We start from the raw sequence: 15656 nt of genomic DNA, 5'->3' as shown, positions 1-15656 counted from the left end.
CCAGTCTGTCAGCCGCTAAAGCTGCACCTTAACATTTACCTGAACGTTTACCTGAAGCTGTATTTAAAGCTTTAGCTAAAGCTTCCCCTGAACATTTACCTGAAGAATTACCTGAAGATTTACCTGAAGCTTTACTTGAAGCTTTACCTAAAAATTTGCCCGAAGCTTTACCTGAACACTTACCTGAAGCTTTATTTATAGCTTTAGCTGAAGCTTTCCCTGATTTTTTAAACTCGATAGTATCACTGGATCAGAGTCAGTCATCTAACTAAACCTACTGAAGCTCATTAGACTTCGTGTGTTCACTCTGCCGCCTGACGGAGCTAATAGTGCTAGTGTGGGTGTGATGGTTATCTCACCTGTTCTAAAGTAAGCGCGCTAAGAGCAGGCTGCAGCCCGCAGGTCCCGCCTCAGAGCGCGAGGTGTGCGCGAGGCGGAGTCAGCCTTCAGGTGAGCTGCTCTAGGCCACGCGATTCCGCTTCTCTGGGTCAATCTGAGGAAATGCTGCGGTGAAAAACACAGAAATCCACTGATTTTCTCAATAATCCGGATTAGTTTGAAGAGGGGGCGGAGCCCGGACTGAACGCACGTGAGAGCTGAACTTAAACTCAGGACCGAGAGCAAGGTCACGAGCTTTAGTCTCAGTGTTTAGTATCAGTGTTTAGTATCAGTACTGGTGTTTAGTCTGGACTGTAGTTCTGCTGTTTCTGCTGCTGTTGCTGTTAAACATGAGGAAATCGTCCACTTCAGGTGAGTAAAGCTGTGAAATACATTACTCTTTATTACTGCTGTTATGACGTCACTAGCTTTACATTATTGCCCCACATTTTTGATTAGGCTAAATGTGTAAATATTATGATTTTATTGGGTAGATAATATGAGAAACAAGTGCACTTTTTTCACAACAAGCATATCCTAAACGTTTAACGTTTTATTTGACTCACTATTATTCACTTTAAAATGGTTACAAGGGGCGTGCCATATCGTATCATACACGATAATATTACCAACATTTTTGAATATCGTGAACGATGTTATATCCTAAAATTATTGTACCATATTACCCACCCCTAATTATCCCATCATGGTACTACTTTTTTCTGTTTTTAGCAAAAGAAAAAAATCACACTGTTCTCATTTCCCGTTATATATCTAATAGAGACAGATTATATCTGTCCAGCATCATTTTTTACTTTAATTCTGGATATATGGAGTGCATTATTAGTATCATGACATTCTGGATCATCGGCTTCTGTTACAAATCTGTTTTTAATATTTCAGTTAGGGGTGTGCATATCATATCATATGTAATAATAACATTTAATTTTCATTTTGTTGCAGTAGTGTATTCTTGAAATATTTTTTTTAATTGCATGTTTTGTCATATTGCCAAGAGTATGCAAGTGCCTTTACTAAACACCCCTTGGAGAACCCTTAACAAGTGTGCATGTAAAATGTTTTATTTGAACCCTTTTTGGTGCTACATTAGAAAACTAAAAAAAAAAAAAAGTTTTTAAAATCTATATCAAAATGTTTAATTAACATGTGAAAAACCTTGTAACCAGGTAATAAACGATTTATGCAGAAATCTGGTTAAACATAAGTTTAAAAAAATATATATATATCTGTTCAGTGGCACCCATTTCATAGAGGAACTGTGTTCTCTGGAATGTTGGTGCTCCATCCAATACTTTTGAGTTAGAGAGTTAGAGATGGGGAGTTGAAGATTGTCCAGCATCCTGTCCTCACTAATGCTCTTGTGAAAGAATGCAATCAGGCCTTCATTGATCTTGCTTCGAAATCATTGCTGTCAGTGAAAGTCAGTATGAATTCAATGTAAAAACGAATGTTTACTCTTTATGGTAAACAAGGTGTAAACATAACCCTATATTTAGTTTAAGAAAAAGTGTAAGATATGAAAATCACTGCCACTTTACCAGGTTCTTGACAAAAACCCAAGCCTGTATACTGTATACTTTCAAACTTGAGGGATATCCTTTGGCTAGCAAGTTATATAATTAAATATGTAAAAAGAGTTAAAACAGTAATTTGAAATAACCAAATTTGTGGTAAAAAAAAAAAAGTTTTAAGGCTGAATATGTACAGATTCACAAGAAGGGCCAATTCTAGTGCTGTATAAAACCCAGTTGAGTCTTTGCTTTTTCTAAAGGACCTAAAGGACCCTCTTTTTCTATCTGTACCATCAGAATTAGGGGTCAATACCTGGAATACAGGGATGGTGCTTTATTATTAAAATCAATAAAACACTGTTATAATAGCAGTGGGTAACATGGGAAAAATAGCACATCACAATGGGACTGTGTAGTGATTTGCTCAGTCTCAGTCATATTGACTCAGTGAACACACAGTAACTACAGACAAAACACACTGATTTATGATAGAGACTGGCACTCATCCACACATATCTGAATTCCAATTTAATAAACAGAGAGAAAAGCCGGTTATCCAGGTTGCCTTATTTACACTACCTGTGTGCTGCTGGATGGGCGTGGCACGGAAAGCTATAAACTTCCCCCAGATATAAAACTGCATGGCAAGTTCCATCCAGTTTTAAAATCCTGATATGGTGCTGTTTATGAATCAGAAGAACCATGACTCCATTCTGAGCACTGAGTGTGTTGAGTGTGACCTGAGTGTGGTTTTGAGTTTGTGGGAGGCGTTAGATGCCTGTACAAGTCTGTTAAGTTTGACCTGAATTGAATGAAGCTTTATTAATAGCCTGAGCAGAAGAAGTGGGTTCATCATTGGGTAGTTGATGAATTTTGGTGCTGTGTAGACCCTTTAACAAAATTATTTCCACTAAGGCAAAGAATTACAAACTTAACTACATAAATAATGGTTTATTGCATTATAATTCTTATCTATTAATCTATTTTTCTTATTAAATGATCCTAGAAAGACCACAGAAAAATGCAGACAAACAAGATTCAGTGTAGTATTAGAAAAGGTTTTGTTATTTTGTCATCTAAGTAATAACGTTATTATTGCCCCTTCACCTGTCACACCTCTAATTCTTCTCTTCACTGCTGAAACTGAGGCTTAGTTCAAAGTTAAGCTGAGTTTAAGGCATTGCTGTCACAGTGGCCAAACACACAACAGACACATGGATATCAATCACACAATTTATTAAATACAGGGCTAAACTTATAGGAATGGTCAGGGACAGGCAAGCTCAGTAACAAAAGGGCAGAATAGAAAAACAACATACCAGAATGGGCAGGCAAAGAGGTCATACACAGGATATCCAAGAATAAGTAGGGCAAGGCAAAAGGGTAGTCAAAATGACAAAATAGGTCAGTAACTAGAAAGCTAAAGAAACAATAAAGGGCAAGCAAGAAGGGTAAAAGAGCTATTTAAAATAGATTCAATAACAAGCACAGAACAAGAGAAAGCAGGGAGTATATATATACAGTGGAAGACAGGTGATAGCAATCTCAGAAGTCAGGTGAGCCGGCACGCTAAAGCATTATGTGGTCCGGCATGTCCAGGAGGTTGAGCGCAGGTGAAATCTGGGAAGTGGAGTCTTTGGTTTGAGAACTAGAGTCCGTGGCATGCGGACAGACAACTTCAGGACTGTAAACTGCCATGTGGGTCAGCCAGACCTCTTCCTGTACCACATAGGTGGAGCGAGTGTTGGCTTGTGGGACTCCAGCCCTGGATGTTTTATCAAAAGTCCTGATTTTTTTTCACAAAGGGACAAGGATAACCATGCAGCTCAACCAATCAAATGATCAATATTAACTTGTGGTAAAACAACAGAATCAAATTAAGGGGCTGAACTATGCGGCAGAAGTTAGCAAGAGGGAGTCCTTATTGGCTTGTTAAACTCAATTGCAGACTGCATTAGTATCTTTATTTTAGGGAGGGTTGGCATGAGCACAGCTAAAGGTGATTAATCTGATAATTTATGATTGATAATTGTTATTGCAGTTTGTGTTCCAAATTGTGAGAAATTTATTAAATGACATTTACAGTATTTTTAAGGCAGGACCTAATGTCCTCCATCTCGCAGCAACATAAGAGCAGTGTGTGAACCCTGCAGGGCTACCACACACACTGAACACTTTGTAAGACTTTGGAATGTCATTATATCATAAATTATATTATACAATATACCAAAAAGAGAGTGTATGTAGTGCTGTGGAGTCATTGTTGCCGTCTGATGGTATTTAACTGTGCTGATTAGGGGTGGGCAATAATGGATCGTATACAATATATCGTGAAACAAAAATATCGTGATATTAAAAATCCAGATCGTGATAATAGGGATGTTCTGTCTTGAAAGTAGTCTATTATTTACTGTGAAGCTTTACGTGTATTTATAGTATAATTGTTTTAGTTTGCAGTTTATGTGCATGCACTAAATATTCTGCAATATTTTTTGCTGCATTATATTATTTTATGCTATATTATTTATTTAGCCACATTATGATTATACTGTTATACTATTATACTATGTTCCTGAAATAAATCAGTTATTTTTTTGTTTTATATGCTATGTTGCCAAGTATATCGTTATCGCAAAAATACCCTGAAATATTGTGATATTATTTTAGAGCCATGTCGCCCACCCCTAGTGCTGATGATTTTATTACCTATTATTCTATTATCTAAATTAAACACTTTTTAAAATAATTGTACACAGTGGCAGGTTCACCAATGTAATCAATTAATTTGATAAATGTTTGTGATGCCTTTTGAAAACTTTAAGTACACTTCTTTGTCCATTTCTGCTCTGTGGATCATATAAGAACACTTTGTAGTTATAATTACAGACTGTATATGAAATCAATAGGAAAAAAAAATTCAGGCAAGCATGATCATGTGGGCTAGGTCCCATATGTTTAAAATATCTCTGGCTCCGCCAGGCTGTACCAGTTTTCCCCTGTTTCCAGGAGTCTTTTGAAGGTGTAAGAGTGTTCAGTATTCACCTCCCTCTGACTCTATTTGTAGTTTCTTTAAAGACTTATAATAAAAGACTTAAATAATAGTTTACACAGAGTTACGCAGAGTTATCTTATTATTATTATGAAAGTCTGAAAAAGATAAAAGCTTTATAACTTGTTATTTTTGTATTCATTTCCAAAGATCAGGTTATTTCTGTTGCCACAGACCAGTTGTAAGGTGTTAACTGCTGACTTTTTACCAAAAAAGCACCCTCTTTTTTTTTTTTTTTTTTTTTACAGTATTTTTTATATATATTTCAGTTTTTTTTTCTATTACATATTACCATGTTTCAGAATTTCTTTTACAATATACTAATTTTATTTTTTTCCCTTAAAATGCAGTCTACTACTAACTTTTGAACGGTTTTAATTCATTGGGTTTTTGGCATTTCAGTTTATTCACTGGATCTAAAAATGGAGTGGTAGTGTAGATTAACTGTAGGATTACAGCATTTCTCTGGATTTTAGTGCAGTGTAAAATCCTTTTTGAAGATTTCTGTTAGAAACTTTTTAAAGGGAGTGTTGTAAGTGAGGACAGGACACCTCAAAGAGACCAGGTTTAATAACATGTATGCTTGTAAATTATTTTTGTAGACCCAATTTACACTTCGTCAGACTGAAATTTCCTAGTACTGTTGCTGTGTAATACAGAATCATTAAATCTATTTGTTGCACAGCACTTGTTTGCTACTGGTGTTTTGGTTGTACTAAGATGAGTATTGTGTGACAAATACATCTTGAAGTGGGATCAATGTAGGATCAACGCGGCTCAAATGTGTCTCAGATCACCTCCAATCAGATTTGTATCAGGTAAACAGGGTCTAAAATGCTTTCAGTTTTTGCAGTTGGGAATTTTTTGAGACACTCCTGGGTGGTCCTGCTGCACATGTTGTCTAAGGTACATTCACAGTTGTCTGTGATGGGACGGGGGACTATGACAGGTCATGGGTGTGTAATTGTAATAGGAAACACTTCAGTTTTTGTCTTATCTGGCTTATGTGGAAGTCCATGATGGTGGATTTTGATGTGTGTTTGGAGTCATTATCTTGCTGTAGAAGCTATCCAGTATTTAGTTTCAGCATTTTCATGTATTGTAGAAACCGAACACATATCAGATATTAAAAGTGAGGCATTTTTAACCATTTTATTAAAAACATTAGCATTTAACACTTGATGGCAGTAATTTACGTAAAAACAGTTGGGACAGGACCATGTTTACCATTGTGAAGCATCCCCTCTTCTTTTAACAGCAGTCTGTAAACATCTAGCACAGGGGTGTCCAAACGAGATATTTTAGAAATAGAATGAAAGTTGGCCCGCTGTTAAGCAGGTTTTCATAATGTGAGATTCAAAGTTTAAACGCTAGGTGTCAGAAACGGGCCTAAAAGCGGAGAGGGTGCGCAGTTTCAGAGCAGAAAATCAGGCCAAAGAGTCTAAAAGCGGAGAGGCTGCGCATTTCTAGTGCAGAAAAAACAGACCAAAGAGTCTAAAAGCGGAGAGAGTGCGCAGTTGTAGCGCAGAAAAACATGCCAAAGAGTCTAAAAGTTGCCGTAATTAAGGAGTTTAATATTAAGAGACATCATAAAAAATAAAACATCAATTTGAAAAATCTTAGTTTACACAACACTGTCAAAGATAAAGATAGTAAGTCAAGTAAAATGGTGTGTAAATGAAATAATCAGGAAAATTTATGATTTAAAGTGGTATATTTCATTATTTGTTTTATCATAGAGTCTGTGGCCCGTGACTTCAAATATATTTCTCCTTCTGGCCCCCAACAAAAAAAGTTTGGACACCCCTGCTCTAGGAGATTCATTTCATAATAAATGAATCTTGCCAAATGTTTCCTATTGGTGAAAGGCCTGGAATACAGGCAGGCAGGCAGGTCAGTACACAGACTCTTTTTCTGTGCCACACTATTGTGAAGTATGCAGTATGTGGTTTATCATTGTCTTGCTGAAAGATGCAAGGCCTTACTTGATAGAGAAGTTGTCTGGAATGGAGCCCATGTTGTTCTAAAACCTGTATCTACTGAATTGATAGTGCTTTTTGAGATGATAATGCAACTCCATGGGCCCTATCGCACGTCCTGCACAAGGCGTGTCGCAGAGCTCTTTGTTACCTTACACCTGGCCAACAGTCTATTTTCACGCCTTGCTCCCTGCGCAGTCACAGTAGCATCTGAGTTTTATATTTATATATATATATATATATATCAACACTGATGGTCTGGCAGTAAGGTGTGTACAGGTAAATTTTTGGTGTGTTGCTATTTTGACAGCGGAAAACACAGGTGCAACTGTCAATCATCAGAGTCCATTCTTATAGGTGCACCCAGCGCAAGTACTCGTTAAAAAACACACACTGATGCACTGCAGAGCACAAACCTGACATTTAACTCAACAATAAACTATAAAAATAATGAATAAAATAACATTTCTGTTACCTTAAATGAGCTGCTGGCGTAGGTTCACAGCGTAAACGCGCAGTTCAGTATCCTCTGCTGAGATGTATAAAGCGCCACACTGTTAAAATATGAATGCATCAAAATCAGAGTGCACCTGCCTCTTAAAGGAAATGGCAAGTGACACACTGATTGGTTTATTTCACGTTCCAACACACCAACAACACACCCATTATTAACTAAGAGAAGTAGTACATGCCTTTTGTGCGTTTTAAGACACGCAAGGCATATTTTTGCACCCTCATGATACCAAAGACACACCGATGCCCTAAATGCAGCTGCACAATCCGCAATTAACCGGTGCACTATAGGTCACTAAAATAGGGCCCCATATGTTCAGAGATGCTGGCTTTTTTATCTATGCACTGATAACAAGGTGAAATCATTTACAGTTTTTTTTTTTTTTTTACATTGACAATTGACTTGTTTGAGATTATGAAGATTTATTTCTATCTTTCTAAAGTTGCTGTTTTGGAGATACAAGATTTATGTGTGCCATGATTTATCATGAGGGGATCAGAGGGCAGAACTCTAATGATGCCACCAAAGCTATCCTTGGCAAGGAGTCCCCATAACAATAACAGTGTGCATTGATTCATTTAAAGCAGTTTGCTTGCTGTGATTCAGCAGATTTTTGGTGTTTCGGAGCTCACTGCACTTGCTGCACTGCATTTCTTTTTAATAAGCCTTGCCAGTTTATTAGAGTTATGCATTATGAATAAACCACCTCCCAGCCCACTTTATTACTGAGGCTTTACTAAACCTTCAGCTTCACCATCTCCAGACTTCCTCAGCATTGTCAGAGTGTGCTTTGTTGTGGTCTTTTGTGCAGCAACGTTCAGCTTCCTTTCTCACAGCTCAGCTGCTTGTATACAGCATTCAGCGCGGGGCGGGTACGCTACGAGTTTATGTTGAGAAAAGCTACGTGTTTTGTGCTCTGTAATCTGCGCAGCTTTATAACCCCTCTCTACTCGCTGTGTACACAATGATTTGAGTGGAATGTAGGAGCTGCCAAAGTCACTGTCACACACACACACACACACACACACACACACACACACACACACACACACATGTTGGATCATGTAGTGTATCTCTCTCTCTCTTTCTCTCTCTCTGGCAGCACACTCGGCCCTGTGTGCCTGTGTGTGTAGAGACGCTGATCTCATTCAGAGAATATTCCTCAGGCTCAGACTGTGGCCTACAGAAGGAAGGACGAGTCAGAGGATGTATTGACACAGCTAAAGCTGTGCACTGCTTTAAGGGAAACTCTGGACAGTTTTTGTCTTGCCCTGGTTGAGAACAGACTGTTCCTTTCTGTCTTTATTTCCAAGCTGAGAGTCAGAGAATTGAGCATATTGAATTTATCATGGTTGCACATCGGAGAGCAAAACATATAGAGAAGTATGAAAAGGTTTGGGCACCCCTGATCATTTTCATGATTTTCCTTTATAAATCATTGTTTTTTTTTATCAGCAATTTCAGTTAAATGCAAAAGTGCAAAAGTATGGGCACCCTTATCATTTTATTGATTTAAATAATCCTAACTACTTTTTACTGACTTACTGAAGCACAAAATTGGTTTGGTAACCTCATTGAGCTTTGAACTTCATAGCCAGGTGTATCCAATCATGAGAAAAGGTATTTAAGGTGGCCAATTGCAAGTTGTTCCCCTATTTGAATCTCCTCTGAAGAGTGGCATCATGGACTCATCAAAACAACTCTCAAATGATCTAAAAACAAAGATTGTTGAACATAGTTGTTCAGGGGAAGAATAGAAAAAGTTGTCTCAGAGATTTAACCTGTCAGTTTCCACTGTGAGGAACAAAGTAAGGAAATGGAAGACCACAAAGACAGTTCTTGTTAAGCCCAGAAGTGGCAGGCCAAGAAAAATATCAGAAAGGCAGAGAAGAAGAATGGTGAGAACAGTCAAGGACAATCCACAGACCACCTCCAAAGAGCTGCAGCATCATCTTGCTGCAGATGGTGTCACTGTGCATCGGTCAACAATACAGCGCACTTTACACAAGGAGAAGCTGTATGGGAGAGTGATGTGAAAGAAGCCATTTCTGCAAGAACGCCTGAGGTGTGCTTTTGCTATATTACTGTGTCCATCAGTTATTAGATATATCAAACTGAAATGGCTGTTGCAAACACCCAAATAGTTCGAACTAAAAATGATTAAGATTAATAGGGGTGCCCAAACTTTTTCATATGACTGTATCATACAGCAGAAGAACACAGTGATATTTGAGAAATGAAATGAAGATTATAAGATTTATAGAAAGTGTGCAATCAACTGCTCTACACTGCTCAAAATCTACTAAGGCATTCATGCAGAGGAACAAGTACAACTTTCTATTTTTTGCCATACACACAGCCACAGAAATGGACACACCTGTGTCAAATATGACTTGTACTGCAGGGTGAATGTAGCCTTTAGATTTTTCTTCTTAATGTCCACAGTTCTCCAAAACTAATAAAAAATCTATTTTTTTAACCACAAATTGCTAGAATTCTTACTCAAATGGCTGTGTATTAAAAAGAACTTGGTGCAAATTTGGGGTTACAATTTAACACAACATTTATCAAACTTACAACATAAAATCACTATATATAGCTATACTCTAAGCAAAGCAATATCTTGCAGTTATTTAATTCATTTTTTTATCTGTCATAGTATAAAATGCAATTTCTTTTTCCAAATTGTATAATATTTTGCCATTAAATGAAGTCTATGTGATGTTTTTAATAATAAAATATGCATTTAATATTATTTTTACATATATGTAAAAAAAGAACATTACTGACTTCTATTATTGTTTTTAACGTAAAACTGCATTTGAAGTTCAAGGTAAGAAGTAATAATTAGTTATTAATACTCTTTTTTTCTCACAAATATCTTTATTAATTTTTAGTATTTTACAACCACAAATCATCCCCCCACCCTAAAACCTAATGCTCACTGTATCGATACAAACTTTTTATTTTTGTTTTGTTACAATTTGTTGTTACAATTTTTGTTACAAATCGCAAGAAGGGTAACCACATGTCCTCAAGCTTCCCTTTAGCTATAGAGGTCAGTTTCTTCAATGCCAGGTTGCTGGACATTTGTTTAGTCCATTGGTTTATCTTGGGTCCCTCAGTGTTCTTCCAGTTCAATGCAATTACATGCTTGGCCTGTAATAACAGGCAAAAACTGACAAGCTTCCTCCTTATTTCAGTCCCTCCAAAACCATCAGGAAAATGTGCAGCAAACAGAGATTAATTATTAATACTCTTAACTCTTAACTATGAATTTATAAACCCTGAATGATTATTTCAGTAACAAAGGGTTTATGAAACACTTGTATTTGTATGTATGTATAAGGTTATAAAGTACTTAATTTTACAAATGTTTTTTTTTAACCAACCAGTGTTTTGTGTTTGATGACAGAGACAAAAATGTATTTTTTACAGCTTCCTGATTACAAAACATGTGGAAAGTAATGAATTACATTTACTCAAGTTACTGTAATTGAGTAGATTTTATGAGTAATTTGTAATTTTTCAAGTAGTTTTTAAAATAGGTAATTTTACTTTTACTCAAGTACATTCTGACACAAGTAATTTACTTTGCTACGTTGGAAAACTCCCAATTACTGAGTACAAAATAAAATGCTGGGGAAAAAAAAAAAACAATTGTCTGAATTAAAAAAAAATTGCTACAGCTTTCAAAACTTCCACATCAAACCTGAGAAAGCATGTGGTGTAAGTACTTTTATCGATAAACAATCTGCTTAAATGTAAAAAAAAAAAAACAAAATAGCAGTTAAAGCATAGCAATGGCAAGTTAAAAAATAATAATGACCCCCATTGATCAGCTCCGTCACATGATGGGGGTGGGCGGCTGTAGTTGTGTCTCCTGGTGCGTCCGGCAGGTGGCTGGGGGGGGGATCGGGGGATTCGGGTGTCTGATGGCTCTTGGACTGGGGACGGTGGCTGCCGCTTGGTGATTTCTGTGTGCGGGCCCTGGTTGTTGGTGGGTGTGTGTATGAGAAAGAGTGGGATGTTGAGTGTAAATGTGTCTGTGTGTGTGTGTGTGTGTGCGTGTGTGTGTGCGTGTGTGTAATATCTGTTGTCTTTTGTATGTGAGTGGGGTGTGTATTTATGTTGTATTGCAGTGTGGGGGGGGGGGGGGGGCGCTGTCTTGCAGAGCGGCGGTGTCCTGGGGCCGTAGCCGCTCTACACCCTGGACTTGCCTTCCCTGTACTGCGGTTGGGTGTATGGAACTGGGTGCCTAGTGAGCCAGCAGTAGTTGGCTCTCTTCCTCCGGGGGGTAGTCCCGAGGCCCCTCGGTCCTTTCCTGGCCCTTCCCCGACTCCTACTCAGTCTAACATCGCATTACACATACAAACTCATCATACAGCTTACACACATCATATTACACATAGGGTTTTGGGGGGCAGGTGCTCCCTGCTCCTCAATTTTATTTCGCATTTTAGACATTGAGGGCCTTTGGGGGGGCAGTGTGGTTGGGTGCTGTTATTCAGTTCTCATATTACAGCTGTCCCTCCAATTGTAATAGCACTTTAGCTTTCATTCATTCTTCTCATTATACACATTCATATCACTGCAACATGCTGGGTGGGGGAGGAGGGGGGTCAGGTCTTCTCACACCCTGGTTTCGTGCACCCTGCCTGCGGTGTGGGTCGGGTGGTTGTTCGGGGCCGGGCTGGCTGCTTCCCTAGGTTGCCGCTGGCTCGGTACTGGTGCCCGCATGCCCGCATTAGGTGTTTATGTATGTTCTGTGTGTGTGACTGGTGTGCGTGACTGGTGTGTGTGACTGGTCTGTGAGTGAATGTGCACGTGTGCGACGGGTGTATGTGTGACGGATGTGTGTGTGACGGGTGTGTGAATGTGCATGTGTGCGTGAACAGTTGGTCCTGGGTTTGGGGCTGACTGAGCATGGACACCTGTGGGACATGGTTGCGGAGGGCGGGTTTCTGCCCCCCCTACCGCTCCACGCTGCTCTCCGCCGATCGTCACTGCCGCTCCTGGGGGGGTGGGCGTCCGTGGGTCCATGGGTGCGTGGCCGGATGCCCTAATGTGGTCTCTGGCCCGCCCCCTTGGTGGCCGTGGCCTGGGGGTGGCTTGGGCCCCCTTGGCGTGTGGGGGGGGGGGGGGGCTGCCGGGTGTCGGGCTGTTCCCGGGTGCTTGGGATCTCGGGGGCCGCATGCTCGGCTCGTGCAGAGGGTGCTGGCCTGCCGGGGGGGGTGGGCTGCTCGCTTCCTTTGGCTCTCTGGACTCTTGCTCTTTGCCATGGGGGCTTCGTCTGGAGTCTCCCCCGTCCTCATCTGGGGTGTGCACATGGTTACCATCGGGATGTGTGGCCGCGGGTCTTCTGGGCTCCTAATGGGCTGTGGATGGTCTGGGTCCACTGGGTTCTTCCCTATCTGCCTCTGGATCGCAGGGGCATGGTGGCGGTTTCTTGCCTCCATTGTGGTAGGCATTTCATGACATAATCCGTAACACATGACATATTTTTGCAAAAAACAATAGAATAGAAGTAACTGTGCGTGTGTGTGTATGTATTTATGTGTATGTATTAATATGTATGTATATTTATGTATGTGTGTATATGTATAAGCATATGTATAGTTAGATATGTGAGTATGCGTATGTATGTATGTTTGTTTATTTTATGTTTATTTTATTTTATTATTATTATTTTTTTGTTTGTTTGTTTGTTTTTTGTTTAGTTTTTTTTTTTTTTTTCTTTTCTTTTTCTTCTTCTTGTACCCCCCTCCTGTACCTCACACTCCGATCCTTCCAACCCTGAACTCCCACAACTATATCCACACAAAATATATATATATATATATATATATAAAAAAAAAATAATAATAATAATAATAATAATAAATAAATAAATTAAATAAATAAATAAATAAATAAATAAATAAAAATAAAGTATTGATTGTCCTCCGAAGAGGGGGGGTGGTGGTTGGGCCAAAAAAAATAAAATTAAAATAATAATGACCTGTAAAACTATAAAAATACGGCTTATAGTCACTTATATTACCCTAACCTTTTAATAGTAAAGAAAAAAAATGATCATAGAAACCTATTCCACTTGTTCTTGAAAATGTTTTATGGGGTGGTCTGAACAAATACTGCCTGAAAGGTCCAAATTATTATGTGGAATAATAGTTTATTAAAAACAATTTAATTTATGATTTGTTTTTACTTTTTACATCAAATAATTAAAAGTAACTATGTAACTTTTACTCAAAGTACATTTTAAATTGAGTACTTTTTACTTTCACTCGAGTTGAATTTTAGATGGGTACTTTTACTTTTACTTGAGTAGAATTTTAGCAAAGTAAAGGTACTTTTACTTAATTACAATTTTTCAGTACTTTTTCCGCCTCTGAAAATTGTATATATTTAATGTATGTATATGTATATATAACAACTGTGTAAAATTCAACATAGACAGAAACTCTCCTTATGGCTTTAGTGTGAATGCGTAGGTCAAAACTGTAGAATACATGTCAATCATGAAATCACAGAAACAGTAGTATTTTGTGCTGGAATGTAAATGTGTATTTCAGTGATATTAGTCTTTAATTAAGTGTGGTCAGGTACTTTGCTGGCTCAGGAGTAAATGAAAGAGTGCAGATGAATGGATGTATTTGTTAATCCGTGTTTTGGACTGTAGCCCAGAGTTGGGGGGATCTGAGTGCAGTCAGAGGAACTCAGCTGTGATAGAGTCTTTATCTCCCACTGACCTTCTCATTCATCATCCCCCAGCCTGCTCTATCAGCACTGCTGACTTTACAGCTCATTCTGTCACAGTGCAGACACTCCACACTCCACTCAGCAGCTTTCCTAATGCCCGTTTACACCACACCAAAATCTCAAGGTTTATATTGTTTCTTTTTGTTATTTTCTTATAAATAATAAATCAGTAATAATTAAGGCTTGTCAGGTTGCCACATAATCTAGTGTAGATTTAAATTGTTATACCAAACATTTTGTGCTTTAATTATACACTGCCTGGCCCATTGTTTTGATCAGCTTCTGCAATGTCACAAGATTTATTTCAATCCAGTGTTGCATTAATTTTGACCAAGATTGATGATGGTAGAGTCTGAGCACTGCACAAAGTCTTCTCCATCCAGCACATCCCAAAGATTCTCAATGAGGTTAAGATCTGGACTCTGTGGTGAACTCTCTCAATCCATGTGTGAAAATGATGATCTCATGCGCACTGAATCCTGACATTGTTTATCTTGGAATATGGCCGTGCCATCAGTGAAGAAAAAATCCATTGATGGAATAAGCTGGTCTATATTCAGTATATTCAGGTAGTCAGCTGACCTCATTCTTTCAGCACATACTGTTACTGAACCTAAACCTGCAGATTAACTGCAGCATCAACCCCACATCATTTACTTAGTTACATTCCCTTTACATTTTATAATTATTAGTTTGGACCCCCCACAAAAGACATAAAATATTAGTTGATTCAGTGCTGTTTCTATTGCATTGCCAAAGAATCCATTCCAATTGATCCAATAAGAAAATACACATACCGCTTTCCACTTTCCGGGTTGCCTATAACAATGCATTACATGCTGTGAAACTAAAGGAAGTAACATACAGCTTTAGCTAAAACCTTTTTTTTTAAATGCCCTTAAAATTAACCCTAGGCCATGTTAAGCCACTAAACAATGAAATTTACTTTAAGTAACAGCAAGGTATTCTTAAAACTTAAAATGAACCTATAAAGTCATTGTTGGTGATAAGTTGTGTTACATTAATTTCATTATCTGAGGAATAGCAGTAAGTATAAAAAAATGCTGATTAATAGATGGACTAATTGAATGAGGACTTGTTGAATCTGTCTTCAAAGTAGTCATTGATTAAATCACTTTGTAGGTAAAATTAGGCATTTAACAACCTGTTAAAACATTATTACCAGAATGCAGGACATTTAATCTATTTTATATATATAAAAAAATAATAAAAATGTGTGTTTCCCCCAAATTAAAAATGCTTCTTAGCGCCCTGCTCCTAAACACTGATGTTTGATTGAGCAAAAGCTTAGGAGTAGAGTTGAATTTGAATAGAAGCTACATTCTAACTTTTTAATTCTCTCATGTGTATACTCTTATGCCAAAAGTCATGGGACAGCAGGATGTAAATTGATAATGATTTATTACCTCAGGGGACAGCTT

The 15656-nt window shown here is 38.1% G+C and overlaps 1 protein-coding gene across 1 annotated transcript in view; it reads left to right on the top strand.

The window, feature by feature from the left end:
* The first annotated feature begins 440 nt into the window (after positions 1 to 440).
* septin9a (septin 9a) overlaps positions 441 to 15656 on the top strand; it is a 167029-nt gene continuing 151813 nt past the window's right edge. Inside the window, exon 1 of the mRNA XM_022671920.2 lies at positions 441 to 750. Within this exon, the coding sequence (XP_022527641.1) occupies positions 729 to 750 (22 nt within the window). The 5' untranslated portion in view covers positions 441 to 728. The remainder of the gene's footprint in view (positions 751 to 15656) is intronic.

This window comes from Astyanax mexicanus, chromosome 19, assembly GCF_023375975.1.
Source record: "Astyanax mexicanus isolate ESR-SI-001 chromosome 19, AstMex3_surface, whole genome shotgun sequence".
Classification (NCBI taxonomy): Eukaryota; Metazoa; Chordata; class Actinopteri; order Characiformes; family Acestrorhamphidae; genus Astyanax; species Astyanax mexicanus.
This window is presented reverse-complemented; position numbering and strand designations above follow the sequence as displayed.